This window comes from Mobula birostris, chromosome 18 (genome assembly GCF_030028105.1).
Source record: "Mobula birostris isolate sMobBir1 chromosome 18, sMobBir1.hap1, whole genome shotgun sequence".
Taxonomy (NCBI): domain Eukaryota; kingdom Metazoa; phylum Chordata; class Chondrichthyes; order Myliobatiformes; family Myliobatidae; genus Mobula; species Mobula birostris.
The window spans coordinates 3,793,173-3,812,779 of record NC_092387.1 but is presented as its reverse complement, the minus strand read 5'-3'; the positions used below and the strand labels follow the sequence as shown (position 1 = coordinate 3,812,779).

The window sequence follows — 19,607 nt, the reverse complement described above, 5'->3', positions numbered from 1 at the left end:
CCACTAATTTTTGCTCTATTATATGCTTTTAGGTTACCTTTAGAATACTTCTTCTTTGGGATGTATATATCCTGTGCCTTCCAAATTGCTTCTTGAAATTCCAGCCATTGCTGCTCTGCCAACTTCCCTGCCAGTTTTCTATTCCAGTCAATTTTGGCCAACTCCTCTCTCATGCCTCTGTAATTCCCTTTACTCCACTATAATACTGATATATCTGACTTTAGATTAGATTATGAGGACACGCAGTCCTCTTTTATTGTCATTTAGTAATGCATGCATTAAGAAATGATACAATATTCCTCTGCTGTGATATCACAAAAACACAGGACAAACCAAGACTGAAAAACTAACAAAAAACACATAATTATAACATATAGCTACAACAGTGCAACAATACCATAAATTGACGAAGAATAGGCCATGGCACAGTAAAAAAGTTCAAAGTCTCTCGAAAGTCCCACATCTCACGCAGACAGGAGAAGGAAGAAAACTCTCCCTGCCATGCCCGACCACAGTCTGACTCTGAGTCGTCCGAGAACTTCGAGCCTCCAACACAGAGTACCAAGCACCGTCTCTATCCGAACGATCTGACCTCAGCCTCGGTCGCCAGCAGCTTCTCCATCTTAGATTTCAGGATGAATTCGATCATATTATGATAACTTTCTCCTAAGGGTTCCTTTATCTTCAGCTCTCTAATCAACTCCTGTTCATTGCACAACACCCAATCCAGAATAACTGATCCTCTAGTGGGCTCAACCACAAGCTGCTCTAAAAAAGCCATCTCTTGGGCATTCTAGAAATCCACTCTCTTGGAATCCAGCACCAACCTGATTTTTCCAATCTACCTGCGTAATTAAAATCCATCCCCCCCACGACTATTGTAACAGTGCCCTTTTGGCATGTGTTTTCTAAATCTCCCTTTGAAACTTGTAGACCCCGTCCTTACTACAGTTTGGGGTCTGTATTTAACTCCCATCTGGGTCTTTTACCCTTACAGTTCCTGAGCTCTGTCCACAATGATTCAACACCTTCTGATCCTATGTCACCTCTTTCTAATGATTTAATTTCATTTTTACCAACAGAGCCACCCCACCCCCTCTACATTCCTGTCTGTTCTTTTGATACAATGTGTATCCTTGGACATAAAGCTCCCAGCAAAATCTTCTTTCAGCCATGATTTAGTGGTGCTTACATCATACTTGCTAACCTGTAACTGTGCTACAAATTTATCGACCTTATTCCATGTGGGATGAGCCATGCAGTTATTGAATGATGGGACACGTTGAGATGGTGACCACATGGTACATGTTCATTGTGCTGATTCCACATGGTAAACTGCAGATTAACTGTTTATTCAGGAACATAACGTTTTTTTCTGCTATTTAACCAGGGTGATTGTTGTTTGTGCGTTGCATCTAACAATGATAGGAGACTGTGCAGGAGAATTTTTAACGTGGAAAAGCCGTTGCACTGTGATGGTTCCACCCTCTTGGCCAAGGAGGACTGGATCCCGTGGACCCTCTTGGCCAAGGAGGACTGGATCCAGTGGACCCTCTTGGCCAAGGAGGACTGGATCCAGTGGACCCTCTTGGCCAAGGAGGACTGGATTCAGTGGACCCTCTTGGCCAAGGAGGACTGGATCCAGTGGACCCTCTTGGCCAAGGAGGACTGGATCTAGTGGTACGAGTCATCGTCACAATCTGAGGTCTGCCTTGGTTGCAACAGACTTCTTTTGTGCTTTGTTATGCCCTTTGCTGTCCACAAGGTGTTGCAGTACTGCTTTCCTGGCTGTTGGATCTCACTGTTGATCTCATCCACTCAGTCCGCTGGAGCTGATTTCACATGCATGTCCCTATCTCACCAGGGTATGAGGCCCGCCAGCTACCTTCACCTAACTTAGCCCACCTGGATGTGGCCACTGCCGTATACAAACAGCTACTTGGAGCTACAGGTGAGAGCTAAGTGTCCAGTGGGGTCCAAAGATGAGTCAACTGACCCAGAATGGACACGACAAGCCCCTTCTCCAGGGGTGCTGCCCCTCCCTTGAAACTCCTACAACCTGGGTGGTTATTGCTGTGGTAACTGTGGTGTGTTTTCTGAGGTGTACACAGAGTGTGATTCTGGACTGCCTCTAATTCTCTGTTTCATTTGCTCAGGCCATCCTGGCTGCAGGTAGCATGATGCAGTCTCACAATGACTATGATGTGGCACTCAGCAAGTACAGGATAGCAGCACATGCCATTCCTGAAAGCCCGCCCCTATGGAATAACATTGGAATGTGCTTCTTTGGGAAGAAGAAATATGTAGCCGTAAGTATATCGAGGAGCTTCTGATCATCAGGGACGGTGAGGCTGGCTGTACTCATTGTCTGTAGTAGAGGGCTTCACTCATAAAGACTAAAATAAATTGTAGATTCACTGTGCTCCTCTTCATCACATCAGTGACTGAGTAATTGTGTTCTTGTTACCAACCCCTCTGCTGCTGATGGTTTCACAGCCTGCTTTTAGCTTCCTGGACATGTAAGAATTGTGTGTTTCATTGATGAAGGTCAGGCAGAAATTAAGTTCCGATTAAGGGTCTTCAACCTCAAAAGATATCTGTTTCTTATCCATGGATGCTGCCTGCCCTGCTGAGTTTGCCAGCATTTTCTGTTTCTGGTCCAAAGCCCCGGAGTACTTGCTCACTCCTGTCAGTGTTGCTCCATTACAGGCAGCTGTCTGCCTGTTCTTGCCACCCAATATAGAGCTGTTGATCATTCCTTAATGCAGCTTCCTTACAACAGTGAGACCTGGGGTTAGTTGGTGCCCGGACACCTCAAGTGAGAGGTATTAGCAAATACTGAGATTCCCAAAGCTCCAAATTTTCAACCAGGCAAATATATTTTACTGGCACAGGAGCGGAATTTAACTGATGAAGGGTCTGAGCCTGAAATGTCAACTTTTTATTCCCCTCCATGGATGCTGCCTGACCTGCTGAGTTCATCCAGCATTTTGTGTGTTGCTCAGAATTTAACTGATTGAATGTAATTAGTACTGGGCATAATAGAATGTTAATGATAGCTCACACTGAGTACTTTATTACTGACTGTTTCTAAGTGTTGGAAGGAAACATCAAGATCACCAATCGGCAGAAAACAAACTGAAGCTCAAATATTAAGCTTCAGAGTACCCGAGGCAGCTAAAGTAAATGTGCCACTACACTGCTCCATCAAACACTCCCAGGGCAGCAACAGCATGGGTTACAAACAGAGTAAAGCTCCCTCTACCGTTCCTGCACATATTTCCAAGGTAGGAAGAGCATGTGTTACTGTGGTACTGAACCCAGACTTTGATAAAACCTATCAATATCCATTATCTCCACTCAAACCATCTGTTCCTTCTTGGCCCTGTTAAACACTCTAAAGAGAAGATGCAAGGTTCCCTCTACACGGTGATTGTGAGGTCTCATTTCTTTCCCCCCTCTTCAGTTGGTCACATTCCATTTGTTCCTTGATGGCCCATCAAGTCTACACTGGCTCATTGAGCAATCCTATTCTTCTGCTGTACGTTCCCACCAATTCTTCTCAGATTATGTCATTTATGAACAGACTAATGAACAAATTATACAGGCCTGTTTATCTTTAGAACGTGTGATGGACAAAGAGCATGCGATTACAGGGAGAGTTTAAAGTCCCACACAGATTGCGTCAGAGGTCAGGATTAATAATAGATCACCAGGACAGTGAGGTTCAACTCTCCTTCTCCACTGAGCCACCCAGTTGCACGTTTGTGAAGTCTGTCTCCCCACAGTAACCCTGCTCATTAACTACCTCTGCTTGGAAATATTCAGACTGACTTTACACCAGCCTTTGAGGGAGAGGGTTCCAAAGACTCATGACCATCTGAGAGAAAACAAATTGTTCCATCTCCGTGACCCTCCTTTTTAAACAGTAAGAGTCTCCCACAGGAAATTATATTCTTCCCACATCCAGCCTGTTGAGACTCCTGAAGAAATAGTCTCTTACTCTTCTAAGTTCCAGTGCACACGTTTCAATTATAATTTTAGTAAACCTTCACTTAATTGCTTCAACATATTAATGTCATTCCTTGAATAAGGAGGGCAGTACTGTACACACTGGCACAAACGTGGTCTCACCAACTCCCCAATATAACCAAAACAAAAACTTCCTACTTTTGTGTTCAGTTCCCCTCAGAAGACTGATAAATCTTTGGGGCCTGACTGAGTGTGTCCTAGGACAGTGTGGGGCTTACTGAGATAATTGTATCATCATTTGCATTGGATGTGGTCCTGGAAGACTGGTGGATGGTTAATGTTGGGCACTTATTCAAGGAAAAGCCAGGGAACTGCAGGATAATGAACATAGCGTCAGTGGGATTGTTTCTGGAGTGGATTCCGAGACACAGGAATCAATAGAGATAGTCACCTTGGCTTTGCTATGTGTCGGAAATTAGATTAAGAAGTGGTGACCAAGAAGATTGACAATGGCAGGGTGGTAGATGATGTCCACGTGCCAAAACTTTTGACAAGGTCCTGCATGGTTGGCTGGTCTAGAAGGCCAGAATCAGGCACTTTGGCCTAATTGTCCAACTGAGCAGGCACCGTCCTGTATCCCTTAAACGTTTCCTATCCATGTAGTTGTGCAATTGTACCCTCCTCTTCCATTTCCTTCCGTGCAGTCACCGTCTCTGCGTGGAGAAGTTTGTCCCTTCGGTCCCTTTTAAACCTTCCCACACTCACTTTAAACCAGTCCCCTCTAGTCTGAAACTCACATAGAATCCAGAGTGAGCCAACCAATTTGTCACACAATTGGTGTGGTGGTAGGAGGCAGAGCGTGGGAGTGGAGGTTTCTTTCTCAGGCTGGAGGCCTGTGACCAGTGGTGTTCCACAGGGATCGATGCTGGGTCTGCTGTTAGTCATCATCTGTATGAACAATTTGGTTGAGAATGTTGCTGGCATGGTTAGTGTACATGTGGTTGATCCCAGAATTTGGTGGTTGGTGCTCTGTGAAGAAAATTAAGTAAGATAACAACAGGATCTAGATTACCCGGGGAACTGGGCAAGGCAATGGCAGATGGAATTTACCTCTGACAAGGTGTTGCATTTTGATCAGTTAAACCAGGTCAGGACTCAAACAGTAAATAGCAGGCATAACACACAAAATCCTGGAGGAACTCAGCAGATCAGGCAGCATCTGAAATGAATAAATTGTCAACGTTTTGGGCTGAGACCCTTCATTTGGACTGATTATTCATTTCCAACCTTGTTCTTCAAGCATGTTTTATGCGTGTTGCTTTGGATTACCAGCATCTGCAGAATCTCTTGTGTTAATAATAAATAGCAGGACTTTGGAGAACAGGGAAGGCTAGGGATACATGTACATTGTTCTCTGAAGGTGGCAACACAGGCAGACAGTGGTGTAGAGGTTGTTTGGCATACTTGCCTTTCATCGGTTCAGGTATTGAGTAGAAGAGTCGGGATGTCATGTTACTGCTGTTCAATACACACGGAGTTTTGTGTGCAGTTCTGGTCATCTAGCTATAGGAAGGGTGCTGTTAACGTGGTATCAGGAGGGCTGGAGTAATGAGGAGAGACTTGGTGGACTGGGCTCTTTTCCCTGGAGCAAAAAAAATGGCGATTGGAATTCAGACTATTCCCTAACACTAATAAACGTATGTAGGGTTATGAGGGACGTAGATAAGGTGAATATTCACAATCTTTTTCCCAGAATAGAATTTAGACAGATACCTGGATGGGAAAGGTTAGAGGCATATGGGCCAATTGGACTAGCCCAGACACAACCTGGTCAGCATAGACATTGGGCTAAAGGGCCAGCTTTCGTTCTTCAGGCTGTGATTCCAGGGTACAGTTAGCTTTACTATCCATTTCTGAATCATGTTCCAGGACACTCAGACCCTCCTGCACATCCGAGCTCTGTCATCTCTCACCATTTACATAATATATGTGAAACCCCTTTTTACCGGGCATCTCTAGACGTGCGGCACTTTAGCCCCTCGCTAACAACCACCCGACTCAGCAGTGAGAAAACCATCTTGACCACTCCATACGTCTAGGGTCAATATGACTTGGGTCTCACCTACCCGAACCCCAACCTGTGTGAATACTGTGTAAGCACTGCCCCCATGCAATTAGCTGTCGGCAAGAAATAACAGATCATTCAGCCTGCATACAATTATAAAGAAAGTATGTTTTACAGATTTCAGCTTTGTCGAACAGCTAGTAGGAAAAACAAAAGAAAAAAAAATTAAAAGAGCCCATTACAGTTAACCCAGTCCAAATGTGCACATAAGTTGGAGCTCATCTTGAAGTTGTCTTTAACTCACGTGCTGGACCCACGGTCTGCGTGAAAGCACACACCACCTTCCGAATGTTGCTTGGAATCCACCTTAAACAAACAGGCTCCCCTACAGGAGTATTGATCCTTCCTCCTTGAAGCCATTCACCTGCACCAAGCACCTTGTGCAAAAAGCACGGCATCCTCAGCCATCTTCCTTCCTGTCTCCTCCCAGCTCCCGCCCAAAAGACCTTGACCTACACCAGTGTCCATTACAAAAATCTCTCCACCCAGCATTCACTAGAACCTTCTCCCAATTTCACCATCCTGATTGGCTGACTCAACTAAGTTGACTAAGTTGAACAACGTAATTCCTTATCTCAGCTCAAACCCAAACGTGCTCAAAACAGAAAAGGCTGCTCTTACAGAACTGCTAAAATGAAGTACCTCCAGAGTAGCAGTAAAAATCTTAACCCAGGGTGTTACATGTGATTTTCTATTCTTCCTTCTGTTGTGGGCAGCTGCTAGATCATTCCCTACTCACTTGATGCATGTACAAAATTTGCTGCTCTTATGTCCTCTTCACCATTTATTTTCCTTCCAATCCTTGTGTCTTCTACAAATTCAGCAGCCATACCTTTGGTACCTTTATATGTCACATATATAAATTGTATTTGCATTTTTTTCTATTTACATATTAATTAAAGACCATTTTACTGATTTTGCAACTGTTATTAATGACTTGTACTTCAGTGACACTGTGAAATGATAAACTGTCCCTTGGGTTAAGTTTCACTTTTCGCTTTACTGCAGGCTATTAGCTGTCTGAAACGAGCTAATTATCTCGCTCCGTTTGACTGGAAGATTCTCTATAACCTGGGCTTGGTACACCTGACAATGCAGCAGTACGCATCGGCATTCCACTTCCTGAGTGCTGCCATCAACATACACTCGAAGGTGGGCGAGTTGTATATGCTTCTGGCAGGTGAGTGCACTGACACCGTGAAAATTTGACGTCTCATCACACACACATCCCTCCTTTCATTTCCTCTCTACCTCCCCCATACCACTATCACCTGTTTCCAGCTCCTCTGGTATATATAGATAAGTGGGCAGATAGTGAATAGAAACAGAAAACCCACAGCACAATACAGGCCCTTCGGCCCACAAAGCTATACCGAAATTACCTAGGGTTACTCATAGCCCTCTTATTTTTCTAACCTCCATGTACCTACCCAGGAGTCTCTTTAAAGACCCTATCATATCCACCTCCACCACTGTCACCGGCAGCCCTTCCCATGCACTCACCACTCTCTGCGTAAAAAGCTTACCCCTGATATCTCCTCTATACCTACTTCCAAGCACCTTAAAACTGTGCCCTCTCGCGCTAGCCATTTCAGCCCTGGGAAAAAGCCTCTGACTATCCATACGATCAGTGCCTGTCATCATCTTGTACATCTGTATCAGGTCACCTCTCATTCTCTGTCGCTCCAAGGAGAAAAGACCGAGTTCACTCAACCTATTCTCATAAGGCATGCTCCTCAATCCAGGCAATATCCTTGTGAATCTCCTCTGTACCCATTCTACGTTGAATAAATGTTGAATAAATCATAAGGAATTGAAGCAGAGTAGACCATTCTGCCCTTTGTCACTGCTTCTACATTCAGTATGGTCAAGGCAGATCTTTCCCTGCAGCACCATTTTCCTCAGTTGTCCAACTTTCCTTAATTTTCGTTGGTCTAAAACCGACTGGTCACTTTAGAGATGTTGTCAGTAACTCGTTTTCCTTGGCAATCTGGTAGCGAGTTCCTGCTGCCCTCTGGGTGACCTGAGGGTCAACCTATTATTTCAGATTCTGATGCCATCCCAGGGAACATCTGTTTGCTTAAGCCCCAGAGAGGAGATAATAATGGAGGGCTTGGGAGAGTGATTAGGAGAGTAGGGGGAATCAGAGGATCAGAATCAGATTTAATATCACTGACGTTGTGAAATTTATTGTTTTTGCAGCAGCAGTACAGTGCAATACATAATAATTTTTAAAACTATGAATTATAGTAAGAAATATATTTTTAAACTTCAAATACGTAGTGCAAAAAGAGAGCAAAAAAAGAAATAAAACATTGAGGTACTGTTCATGGGTTCAATGGCCAATCAGAAATCTGATAGCGGAGGAGGAAAAGTTGTTCCTAAAATGTTTAATATGTGTTTTCAGGCTCCTGTAGCTCCTCCTTGATGGTAGCAATGAGAAGAGGGAATGCTTGAGGTGATGGACGTCCTTAATGTCGGATGCCGCCTTTTTGAGGCCACACCTTTTGAAGGAGTGCTACAAATTGGGGAGACCGGTGCCCACGATGGAGCTGGCTGAGTTTACAGCTTTCTGCAGCTATTTCTGATCCTGTGCAGTGACCCCTCCGTACCAGACAGTGATGTAACCAGTTAGAATGCTCTCCACAGCACATCTGCAGAAATTTGCTAGGATCTAGTATTCTGCAATGGGTGGTAGATTGTGGAACATGCTGAAGGGCTGGGACAGAAACCACACATCAGGTGAGGAGTGCAGCTGGCTAGCATCATCTCTGGGCATTCCATTGTGGTTGAGAATGACTTGTTTTTGCACCATTTCTGTGGAGACTGATGATGCTGGGGAGGTTTTCTGGAGCCTTTACTTGGATGAGGAAGTAGAAGGGTGGGTTATAAGTTTGCAGAAGAGATGGTTTGGTGGTTTTAGAACATAGAACATAGAAATCTACAGCACATTATAGGGTCTTCGGCCCACAATGTTGGGCCGACCATGTAACCTACTCTAGAAACTGCCTAGAATTTCCCTACTGCATAACCCTCTATTTTTCTAAGCTAAGAGTTTCTTAAAAGACTCTATTGTACCTGCCTCTACCAACGTTGCTGGCAGTACATTCCATGTACCCACCAATCTCTGTGTAAAAAAAAATTACCTCTTTTGTGATGTATTAGGTTGTCATAGGTTACAATGGGACCATTGATTGGATACAGAGCTGGGCTGAGAAGTGGCAGATGGAGTTCAATCTGGAAAAGTGTGAAGTGATTCACTTTGGAAGTCAAACTTGATTGCAGAATACAGGGTTAATAGCAGGATTCTTACCAGTATGGAGGAACTGTGGTGGGCACGTGGCCAAGTGGTTAAGGCATTCGTCTAGTGATCTCAAGGTCGCTAGTTCGAGCCTCAGCTGTGGCAGCATGTTTGTGCCCTTGAGCAAGGCACTTAACCACACATTGCTGTAGTCTGTGCGAGGAGTGGCGCCCCACACAGACTTCCAATCTGTAAGGCATGAAAATGCCCAATGCAGGCCTCTCATGGTCTGAGTCGACGTTCCCTCCCATGGTTTGCATTCATAGATCCCTCAAACTTGCTGCACAACTTGATAGGGTGGTTAAGAAGGCACATGGTGTGTTGACAGGGGATTGAGTTCAAGAGCTGTGAGGTAATGTTGCAGGTCTATAAAAACACTGGTTACACCACACTTAGAATGTTATGTTCATTTCTGGTCACCTCATTATAGAAAGAATGTGGAGGCTTTGGAGAAGGTACAGAGAAGATTTACTAGGATGCTGTCTGGATAGAGAACATGTCTTAATGAGGAAAGGTTGAGCGAGGATTTTCTTTTTGGGACAAACGAGGATGAGAGGCTAGATAGAGTGGACAGCCAGCACCCTTTTCCCAGGTAGCAATGGCTAATATGAGAGGAAATAGTTTTAAGGTGTTTGGAAGAAGGTATGAGGGGGATGCCAGGTAGGTTTTTACACAGGTTTGTGGGTGCATGGAATACACTACCAAGAGTGGTGGTAGGGGCAGGTACACTCAGTGGCCACTTTGTTAGATACCTCCTGTACCTAATGTAGTGGCCACTGTGGGTATGGTCGTGGTACTGTGGAGAGCATTCTAACAGGTTGCATCACTGTCTGGTATGGAGGGGCTACTGAACAGGATCGGGAAGAGCTGCAGAGAGTTGTAAACTCAGCCAGCTCCATCATAGGCACGAGCCTCCCCAGCATCGAGGACATCCTCAAAAGGTGATGCCTCAAAAAGGCAGCATCCGTCATAATCCCCATCTCTTCCAACTACTACTATCAAGGAGGAAGCACAGGAGCCTAAAGACACTCATTTAATGTTTTAGGAACAGCTTCTTACCCTCCACCATCGGATGTCTGAATGGACAATGAACTACATTAATTCTTTATTTCACTTTTTCCTCTCTTCTTGCACTACTTACTTAATTTTTTATTTATCTACAGTTGCAAGAAAAAGTTGCAAACCCTTTGCAATTACCTGGTTTTCTGCATTAATTACTCATAAAATCTAGTCTGATATTCATCTACATCACAATAATAGACAAATACAATCTGCCTAAACTAATAACACGTAAACAGTTGTACCTTTCATGTCTTTATTGAACACATTGTTTCATCATTCATAGTGCAGCCTGAAAAAAGTATGTGAACCCTTGTGTTTAATGACTGGTAGAACCTCCTTTAACAGCAATAACCTCCACCAAATGTTTCCTGTGGTTGCTTATCAGACTTGCCCAAAGGTGAGGAATTTTAGACCGTTTCTCCATACAAAACTGTTTCAGTTCATCAATATATACAATAGTGAGATACGATAGGGTCTTTTAAGAGACTCCTGGATAGGTACATGCAGCTTAGAAAAATAGAGGGGTATGGGTAACCCAGGTAATTTGTAAAGTAAGTACATGTTCGGCACAGCATTGTGGGCCAAAGGGCTTGTAATGTGTGTGCTGTAGGTTTTCTATGTTTCTAATATATCTGGGATATCTTCCATGAAAGTTCTACTTTTGTGTCATCTGTTCCTGGAACATTATCCCAGAAGTGTTGTGGAACATCCTGGTGGTCTTTTGCAAACTTGAGACATGCAGTAATGTTTTCTTTTTGAGAGCAGTGGTTTCTTCCGTGGTGTCCTTCCATGAACACCATTCTTCTTCAATGTTTTTTCTTTCAGGGGACAAATGACCAGAGACTTTTTAGCAAGTTCTAGAGATTTCTGTAGGTCTGTGGAAAGCGGCCAGTGAAGGAGTGGAGCTTTGAGGCTTTGACGAGAAGAGATGGAGGACAAGCTAGCTCGCAGTTAGTTTTTACAGTGTCTCCTGAGACGGTGATGTGCCTCTCATGTGAGATGTGGCAGTCTTGGGGGAACTCCCCTCTCCCGCAGAGTCACATCTGCCAGAAGTGCATACGGCTGGGCGATCTGGAAGACCCTGTAAGGAATCTGGAGCAGGAGCTGGATGACCTTCGACTCATAAGGGAGTATGAGGCAGTCATAGATGAGAGCTACAGGAAGGTAGTCACACCTAGGCTGTCGGAAGCAGGTCGTTGGGTGACAGTCAGGGGGGAAAGTGAAGGTGAGCAGACAGGTAGTGCAGAGCACCCCTGTAGCCATTCCCCTGAATAATAAGTTTACTGTCCTGGATACTGTTGGCGGGGACGACCGACCAGGTGTGAGCCACGGTGGCAGGGCCTCCAGCACTGAGTCTGACCCTGTGGTGCAGAAGAGTGGGACGGAGAAGAGGAGAGCTGTCATCATTGGAGACTCTATAGTCAGGGGAGCAGACAGGAGATTTTGTGGATGTGAGGACACCCGCATGGTTTGTTGCCTCCCGGGTGCCAGGGTCCGGGATGTCTCTGACCAGGTGCACATCATCCTCATCCTGGAACGAGAGGGAAAGCAACCAGAAGTCGTGATACCTGTTGGGACAAACGACATAGGCAGGAAGAAGGATGAGGTCCTGAAGTGTGAGTTTCAGGAACTAGGCAGAAGGCTGAAGAACAGGACCTCAAGGGTGGCGTTCTCAGGATTACTGCCAGTGCTACGTGACAGTGATGGTAAGAATTGAAGGAGATGGCAGTTGAATGTGTGGCTGAGGAGTTGGTGCAGGGAGCAGGGTTTTGGATTTTTAGATCATTGGGATCTCTTCTGGGGAAGGTGGGACCTGTACAGATTGGATGGGTTGCACCTGAACTTGAGGGGAGCAATATCCTTGCAGGTAGGTTCACTGGCATGGTTCGGGAGGGTTTAACTAATTTGCGAGGGGGATGGGACCCAGTGCGATAGAGCAGTGAAAGAAGTGCATGGAGTAAAGCCAGATCTAACATAAAGGGAGGCTTTGAGGAAAGAGAAGCAGAATAAACAGTGTAAAGACAGTAAGGTAGAAAGGCTGAAATGTGTGTACCTCAATGCAAGAAGCATCAGGAACAAAGGTGATGAACTGAGAGCTTGGATACATACATGGAATTATGATGTAGTGGCCATTACAGAGACTTGGCTGGCACCAGGGCAGGAATGGATTCTCAATATTCCTGGATCTCAGTGCTTTAAAAGGGATAGAGAGGGCGGAAAAAGGGGAGGAGGGGTGGCATTACTGGTCAGGAATACTATTACAGCTACAGAAAGGGTGGGTAATGTAGCAGGATTCTCTTTTGAGTCAGTATGGGTGGAAGTCAGGAACAGGAAGGGAGCAGTTACTCTATTGGGAGTATTCTATAGGCCCTCTGGTAGCAGCAGAGATGCAGAGGAGCAGATTGGGAGGCAGATTTTCAAAAGGTGCAAAAATAACAGGGTTGTTATCATGGGTGACGTTAACTTCCCTAATATTGATTGGCACCTGATTAGTTCCAAGGGTTTAGATGGGGCAGAGTTTGTTAAGTGTGTCCAGGACGGATTCCTGTCACAGTATGTGGACAGGCCAACTAGGGGTAATGCCATACTAGATCTAGTACTAGGTAATGAACCGGGTCAGGTCACAGATCTCTCAGTGGGTGAGCATCTGGGGGACAGTGACCACCGCTCCCTGGCCTTTAGCATTATCATGGAAAAGGATAGAATCAGAGAGGACAGGAAAATTTTTAATTGGGGAAGGGCACATTATGAGGCTATAAGGCTAGAACTTGCGGGTGTGAATTGGGATGATGTTTTTGCAGGGAAATGTACTATGGACATGTGGTCGATGTTTAGAGATCTCTTGCAGGATGTTAGGGATAAATTTGTCCCAGTGAGGAAGATAAAGAATGGTAGGGTGAAGGAACCATGGGTGACAAGTGAGGTGGAAAATCTAGTCAGGTGGAAGAAGGCAGCATACATGAGGTTTAGGAAGCAGGGATCAGATGGGTCTATTGAGGAATATAGGAAAGCAAGAAAGGAGCTTAAGAAGGGGCTGAGAAAAGCAAGAAGGGGGCTTGAGAAGGCCTTGGCGAGTAGGGTAAAGGAAAACCCCAAGGCATTCTTCAATTATGTGAAGAAAAAAAGGATGACAGGAGTGAAGGTAGGACCGATTAGAGATAAAGGTGGGAAGATATGCTTGGATGCTGTGGAAGTGAGCGAGGTCCTCAATGAATACTTCTCTTTGGTATTCACCAATAAGGGGGAACTTGATGATGGTGAGGACAATATGAGTGAGGTTGATATTCTGGAGCATGTTGATATTAAGGGAGAGGAGGTGTTGGAGTTGTTAAAATACATTAGGACGGATAAGTCCCCGGGGCCTGATGGAATATTCCCCAGGCTGCTCCATGAGGCGAGAGAAGAGATTGCTGAGCCTCTGGCTAGAATCTTTATGTCCTCGTTGTCCACGGGAATGGTACCGGAGGATTGGAGCGAGGCGAATGTTGTCCCCTTATTCAAAAAAGGTAGTAGGGATAGTCTGGGTAATTATAGGCCAGTGAGCCTTACATCTGTGGTGGGAAAGCTGCTGGAAAAGATTCTTAGAGGTAGGATCTCTGGGCACTTAGAGAATCATGGTCTGATCAGGGACAGTCAGCATGGCTTTGTGAAGGGCAGATCGTGTTTAACAAGCCTGATAGAGTTCTTTGAGGAGGTGACTAGATGAGGATAGTGCAGTGGATGTGATCTATATGGATTTTAGTAAGGCATTTGACAATATACCACACGGTAGGCTTATTCAGAAAGTCAGAAGGCATGGGATCCAGGGAAGTTTGGCCAGGTGGATTCAAAATTGGCTTGCCTGCAGAAGGCAGAGGGTCGTAGTGGAGGGAGTACATTCAGATTGGAGGATTGTGACTAGTGGTGTCCCACAAGGATCTGTTCTGGGACCTCTACTTTTTGTGATTTTTATTAACAACCTGGATGTGGGAGTAGAAGGGTGGGTTGGCAAGTTTGCAGATGACACGAAGGTTGGTGGTGTTGTAGATAGTGTAGAGGATTGTCAAAGATTGCAGGGAGACATTGATAAGATGCAGAAGTGGGCTGAGAAGTGGCAGATGGAGTTCAACCTGGAGAAGTGTGAGGTGGTACACTTTGGAAGGACAAACTCCAAGGCAGAGTACAAAGTAAATGGCAGGATACTTGGTAGTGTGGAGGAGCAGAGGGATCTCGGGGTACATGTCCACAGATATCTGAAAGTTGCCTTACAGATGGATAGGGTAGTTAAGAAAGCTTATGGGGTGTTAGCTTTCATAAGTCGAGGGATAGAGTTTAAGAGTCGCGATGTAATGATGGAGCTCTATAAAACTCTGGTTAGGCCACACTTGGAGTACTGTGTCCAGTTCTGGTCGCCTCACTATTGGAAGGATGTGGAAGCATTGGAAAGGGTACAGAGGAGATTTACCAGGATGCTGCCTGGTTTAGAAAGTATGCATTATGATCAGAGATTAAGGGAGCTAGGGCTTTACTCTTTGGAGAGAAGGAGGATGAGAGGGGACATGATAGAGATGTACAAGATATTAAGAGGAATAGATAGAGTGGATAGCCAGTGCCTCTTCCCCAGGGCACCACTGCTCAATACAAGAGGACATGGCTTTAAGGTAAGGGGTGGGAAGTTCAAGGGGGATATTAGAGGAAGGTTTTTTACTCAGAGAGTGGTTGGTGCGTGGAATGCACTGCCTGAGTCAGTGGTGGAGGCAGATACACTAGTGAAGTTTAAGAGACTACTAGACAGGTATATGGAGGAATTTAAGGTGGGGGCTTATATGAGAGGCAGGGTTTGAGGGTCGGCACAACATTGTGGGCCGAAGGGCCTGTACTGTGCTGTACTATTCTATGTTCTATGTTTTGCTGTTACCCTTGGGTTCTTTTTCACCTCCTTTAGCATTCATTGATGGGAACATCTGAGGTCACGTACCCCAAAGGTCACGTACTTTTTTGAACTGAGACTATGATTGTTTGAATGGTGCACCCAGTATTTCAGCAGGTACATTTAATATCAGAGAAATGTATTAGTTAGTCCTGACAAAGGGTCTTGGCCCGAAACGTCAACTGTACCTCTTCCTAGAGATGCTGCCTGGCCTGCTGCGTTCACCAGCAACTTTTATGTGTGTTGCCTCAATACATCCTGAAATTATTTTTCCATCCATGAAAACAGAGTGCCCTAAAGAATGAATGACAGTTAAATGTTAGAACTCCAAAGCCCCCCACCCCAACTCCCCTCTCCCACGCACAAGCAGCAGCAAATCAACGACCACCCCACCACCAGCAAAAAAGCATCGGACCCCCACTGAGCACTCAAGCGTGCAGCAAAGCATCAATTGACAAGAAGTACAATTGCTTGTGTGTTCTTAGTCTAGGCAGATTGTGTTTGTCTATTATTGTGGCATAGATGAAGATCAGACCACATTTTATGAGTAACTAATGCAGAAAAACAGTTAATTGCAAAGGGCTGACAAACCTTTTCATGCAACTGTATTTCTTATTGTAACTTACAGTTTTTTTATTATGTCCTGCACTGCTGCCACAGAACAACAAATTTCACAACATATGCCATGATATTAAACCTGATTCTGGTCCTCTACTGCTGTAGCTAATCTAGTTCAAGGTTCAAAGTGTTGTGTATTCGGAGATGCTGTAACGTGCGTGTTGCCCCCGTCAGCTTGAACCTGTGTGGCCGTTCTCCTCTGACCTTTCTCTTATAAACAAGGCCTTTCTGGATGTTGGAAAAACTACACTACAGTGAAGGTTGTTGGAAGTCGGGGCGAGGGGGTGGCTGAGGGCAAGAGAGGGTGTGAGGTGTGTTCAACCGATGATGCAACAGGTCGTGTGTTCCTGCAGCTGTTAAAGGATCAGTGACAATATTAATCAGGCTGAATGAGAAATACGGGAAGCTTGGTGTGTAAATGCAAGACTTGTTAACACTGTGGATGAGTGTGTTGTGACACTCTCAGCTGATGACTGTCTTTATGTACTGTGGTGCAGAATGCAGGGTACTCACAATAACTTATCACGGCTTATCATTAATCGACACCCTTTAATAGAGAAAAGAATTCAGAACAGGAATTCAGATGGATGCTGTCTGAGGAGACAGGAGAGAAGCTGACTGTGTGTACAGGTGGGAGGTTCTGGGAGTCAAGCCTCTCTGGTGGGGAGGGTGGGTGGAAAGGAAGAGGGATGTCTGGTGGTGAGGAAGAGGGATGTCTCTGGTGAGAGTGGGTGGAGAGGAAGAGGGATGTCTGGTGAGGAGGGTGGGTGGGGAGAAAGAGGGATGTCTCTGGTGAGGAAAAGGGATGTCTGGTGAGGAGGGTGGGTGGGGAGGAAGGGGGATGTCTGGTGGGGAGGGTGGGTGGGGAGGAAGAGGGATGTCTGGTGAGGAAGAAGGGATGTCTCTGGTGAGGAGGGTGGGTGGAGAGGAAGAGGGATGTCTCTGGTGAGGAGGGTGGGTGGGGAGGAAGGGGGATGTCTGGTGAGGAGGGTGGATGGAGAGGAAGAGGGATGTCTGGTGAAGAGGGTGGGTGGGGAGGAAGAAGGGATGTCTCTGGTGAGGAGGGTGGGTGGAGAGGAAGAGGGATGTCTCTGGTGAGGGTGGGTGGAGAGGAAGAGGGATGTCTCTGGTGAGGGTGGGTGGAGAGGAAGAGGGATGTCTCTGGTGAGGAGGGTGGGTGGAGAGGAAGAGGGATGTCTCTGGTGAGGAGGGTGGGTGGAGAGGAAGAGGGATGTCTCTCTGAAGAGCAAAGGTGGGTGTAGAACAAGAAAGGATGAGATTTTATTTTTCTCTACTTTCATTTCCAGTGGCATTGACAAACCTGGAAGATCCTGACAATGCAAAGAGATCTTACGATCAAGCAGTGAGTTTAGACCAGTGAGTATCTGAGGATCAGCTGATGAACCTGAAGATTTCAGTGCCATCTGGTTTTGGGAGAGCTCCCTCCCAACAAGAGTCGGTAGCACTGGCCACACAGGGCCCCTGCAGTATTCCTGACTGTTCTGATGGGGTAACTTTGCCAGAGGACTCTGGTTGCCCCACCATTCCAAAAGGGCTCATGTTGATGTGTAATAATCTTTAGCAGGCTTAGATCCGGGCAGTCTTACCTAATGCATGGAGACCGTGTGGTGCTTTGTCATTCTGGGCTGGAGTGGAGTGACCATTGTTCCAAGTGTTACCTTAGCCAATTTTCACGTACTCTTGCTGACAGGGGAAGAGTATGAAAATCCAATCACAAACGAGAAAATCTGTTGACTCAGTGAGATAGAATCTTCTTCCCTTTCTCTTGGCTATTCTCCCATGATGAGTGTTGTCAGGTTATGAGCCACACAGAGAATCAGGACTCGGACCTTGTATCTACTCTCACGTATTATCTTTTTACGTTGACAGTCACTGTTTGACTTCAATGAAGCAGGATTATCTTCTGCTCAGAATGTCAACCTCTGTCTCTTCTCTGCAGGTCCAACCCTTTGATAAATTTAAACTATTGCATATTACTGTATAATCAAGGGGACCGGAAGGGGGCCCTGCTCCAGTACCAGGAAATGGAGAAGAAGGTGAACAGGCTTAAGGAGAGTAGCAGTTCACTGGAGTTTGATCCAGAGGTATGTTAATACCACCTCATTCTTCGGAAAGGACATTTTAAAACAAAGCTGATCAAATGATGAGAGATTATTCAGTGTCGAAATATTCTCTTCACAGGCAGAAATTTCATACTCTTACTTTAGGCACTGAGGAGTTTAAAACAAACTATGCACAGATATAACTTGAAATAAGGGAAAATCTGCAGACGCTGGAAATCCAAGCAACACACATCAAATGCTGGAGGAACTCAGCAGGCCAGGCAGCATCTACGGAAAAGAGTACAGTCAATGTCTTGGTCGAGAAACCTGCATTTTGTGTGTGTTGCACAGAAATAACTTGACGAAGTCTTCGACTATGGAAAATTAGAACACTGCAGTTGGCTTTAATTTGCAGCAAACTGCAAGGCGCTGCAGGAACTTCTATAGAGAAAAGTAGATAGCCACTGTTTGAGGTGGGAAGTCAGCGGGACAAATCTATAGGGAAAAGTGGATATTCACTGAGGTGGGAACTTGGCGGGCCAATTCTCTAGAGAAAAGTGGATATTCACTGTTTGAATTGGAAACTTGGCGGGGCAATTTTCTGGAGAAAAGTGGATATTCACTGTTCGAGGTGGGAACTTGGCGGGGCAATTCTCTAGAGAAAAGTGGAAATTCACTGTTTGAAGTGGGAACTTAGCGGGCCAATTTTCTGGAGAAAAGTGGATATTCACTGTTTGAGATGGGAATTTGGCAAGCAGTTCTCTAGAGAAAAGTAGATATTCATTGTTTGAGGTGGGAACTTGGCGGGCCAGTTCTCTAGAAAAAAGTAGATATTCACTATTTGAGGTGGGAACTCAGCGGGGCAATTCCTGAGGGAAAAGTAGATATTCACTGTTTGAGGTGGGAACTTGGCTGGGCAATTCTATAGGGAAAAGTAGATGGTCAATGTTTCTGGTCAAAACCCTTCATTCAGTGATGGAAGAACTGCTGAGTTCCTCCAGCTCTTCGTGTGTTGCTCAAGTCTTTAACTATGCACCATATCCAAATGGCTACGGAAGTTATTGAGAACCAAGGAGGTTTCAAGACATAACCAGAGTAACCGATGGCAGCCTTTTGCTCTCAGCTGATAGATATGGCTCAGAAGATTGGAGCAGCACTTCAGGTGGGGGAGAATCTTATCTGGACTAAACCAAGTAAGGACACCAAGTCAAAACACCGTGTGGCACCATCTGGCAGCAAAGTCACCTCTAACCAACAACCCCTGGGCTCTAACCAAGCCCTGGGGCAGGCTATGTCATCAGCTGCAGGCTATAGCAAAACCATTCAGCTCTCTGCTGGTAAGGAACAGTTCTGTTAATTCAACTCCCAGCTTTGTTTCTATTAAAGAATGTCTTTCCTCTTTATTACTCTTGGTTCTGACTACACAAGCTAGTAAGAGAAGTTTCTTGAGTGTAGTTGCCTGTATTTGCAGATCGATGTATATCAGTAGTAAGGCACCAGCCACTTAGCCCTTCAAGCCTTCTGCATTGTTCAGTTGATCACAGGTGATCATTCAAA

The 19,607-nt window shown here is 45.3% G+C and overlaps 1 protein-coding gene across 4 annotated transcripts in view; it reads left to right on the top strand.

The window, feature by feature from the left end:
- bbs4 (Bardet-Biedl syndrome 4) overlaps positions 1–19,607 on the top strand; it is a 112,531-nt gene that overhangs the window by 87,875 nt on the left and 5,049 nt on the right. For all 4 annotated transcript variants that reach the window (XM_072282106.1, XM_072282107.1, XM_072282110.1 and 1 more), the window contains 5 exons: positions 2,157–2,309; positions 7,106–7,277; positions 17,295–17,364; positions 17,948–18,092; positions 19,174–19,387. In XM_072282106.1, coding sequence (XP_072138207.1) covers positions 2,157–2,309; positions 7,106–7,277; positions 17,295–17,364; positions 17,948–18,092; positions 19,174–19,387 — 754 coding nt within the window. The remainder of the gene's footprint in view (positions 1–2,156; positions 2,310–7,105; positions 7,278–17,294; positions 17,365–17,947; positions 18,093–19,173; positions 19,388–19,607) is intronic.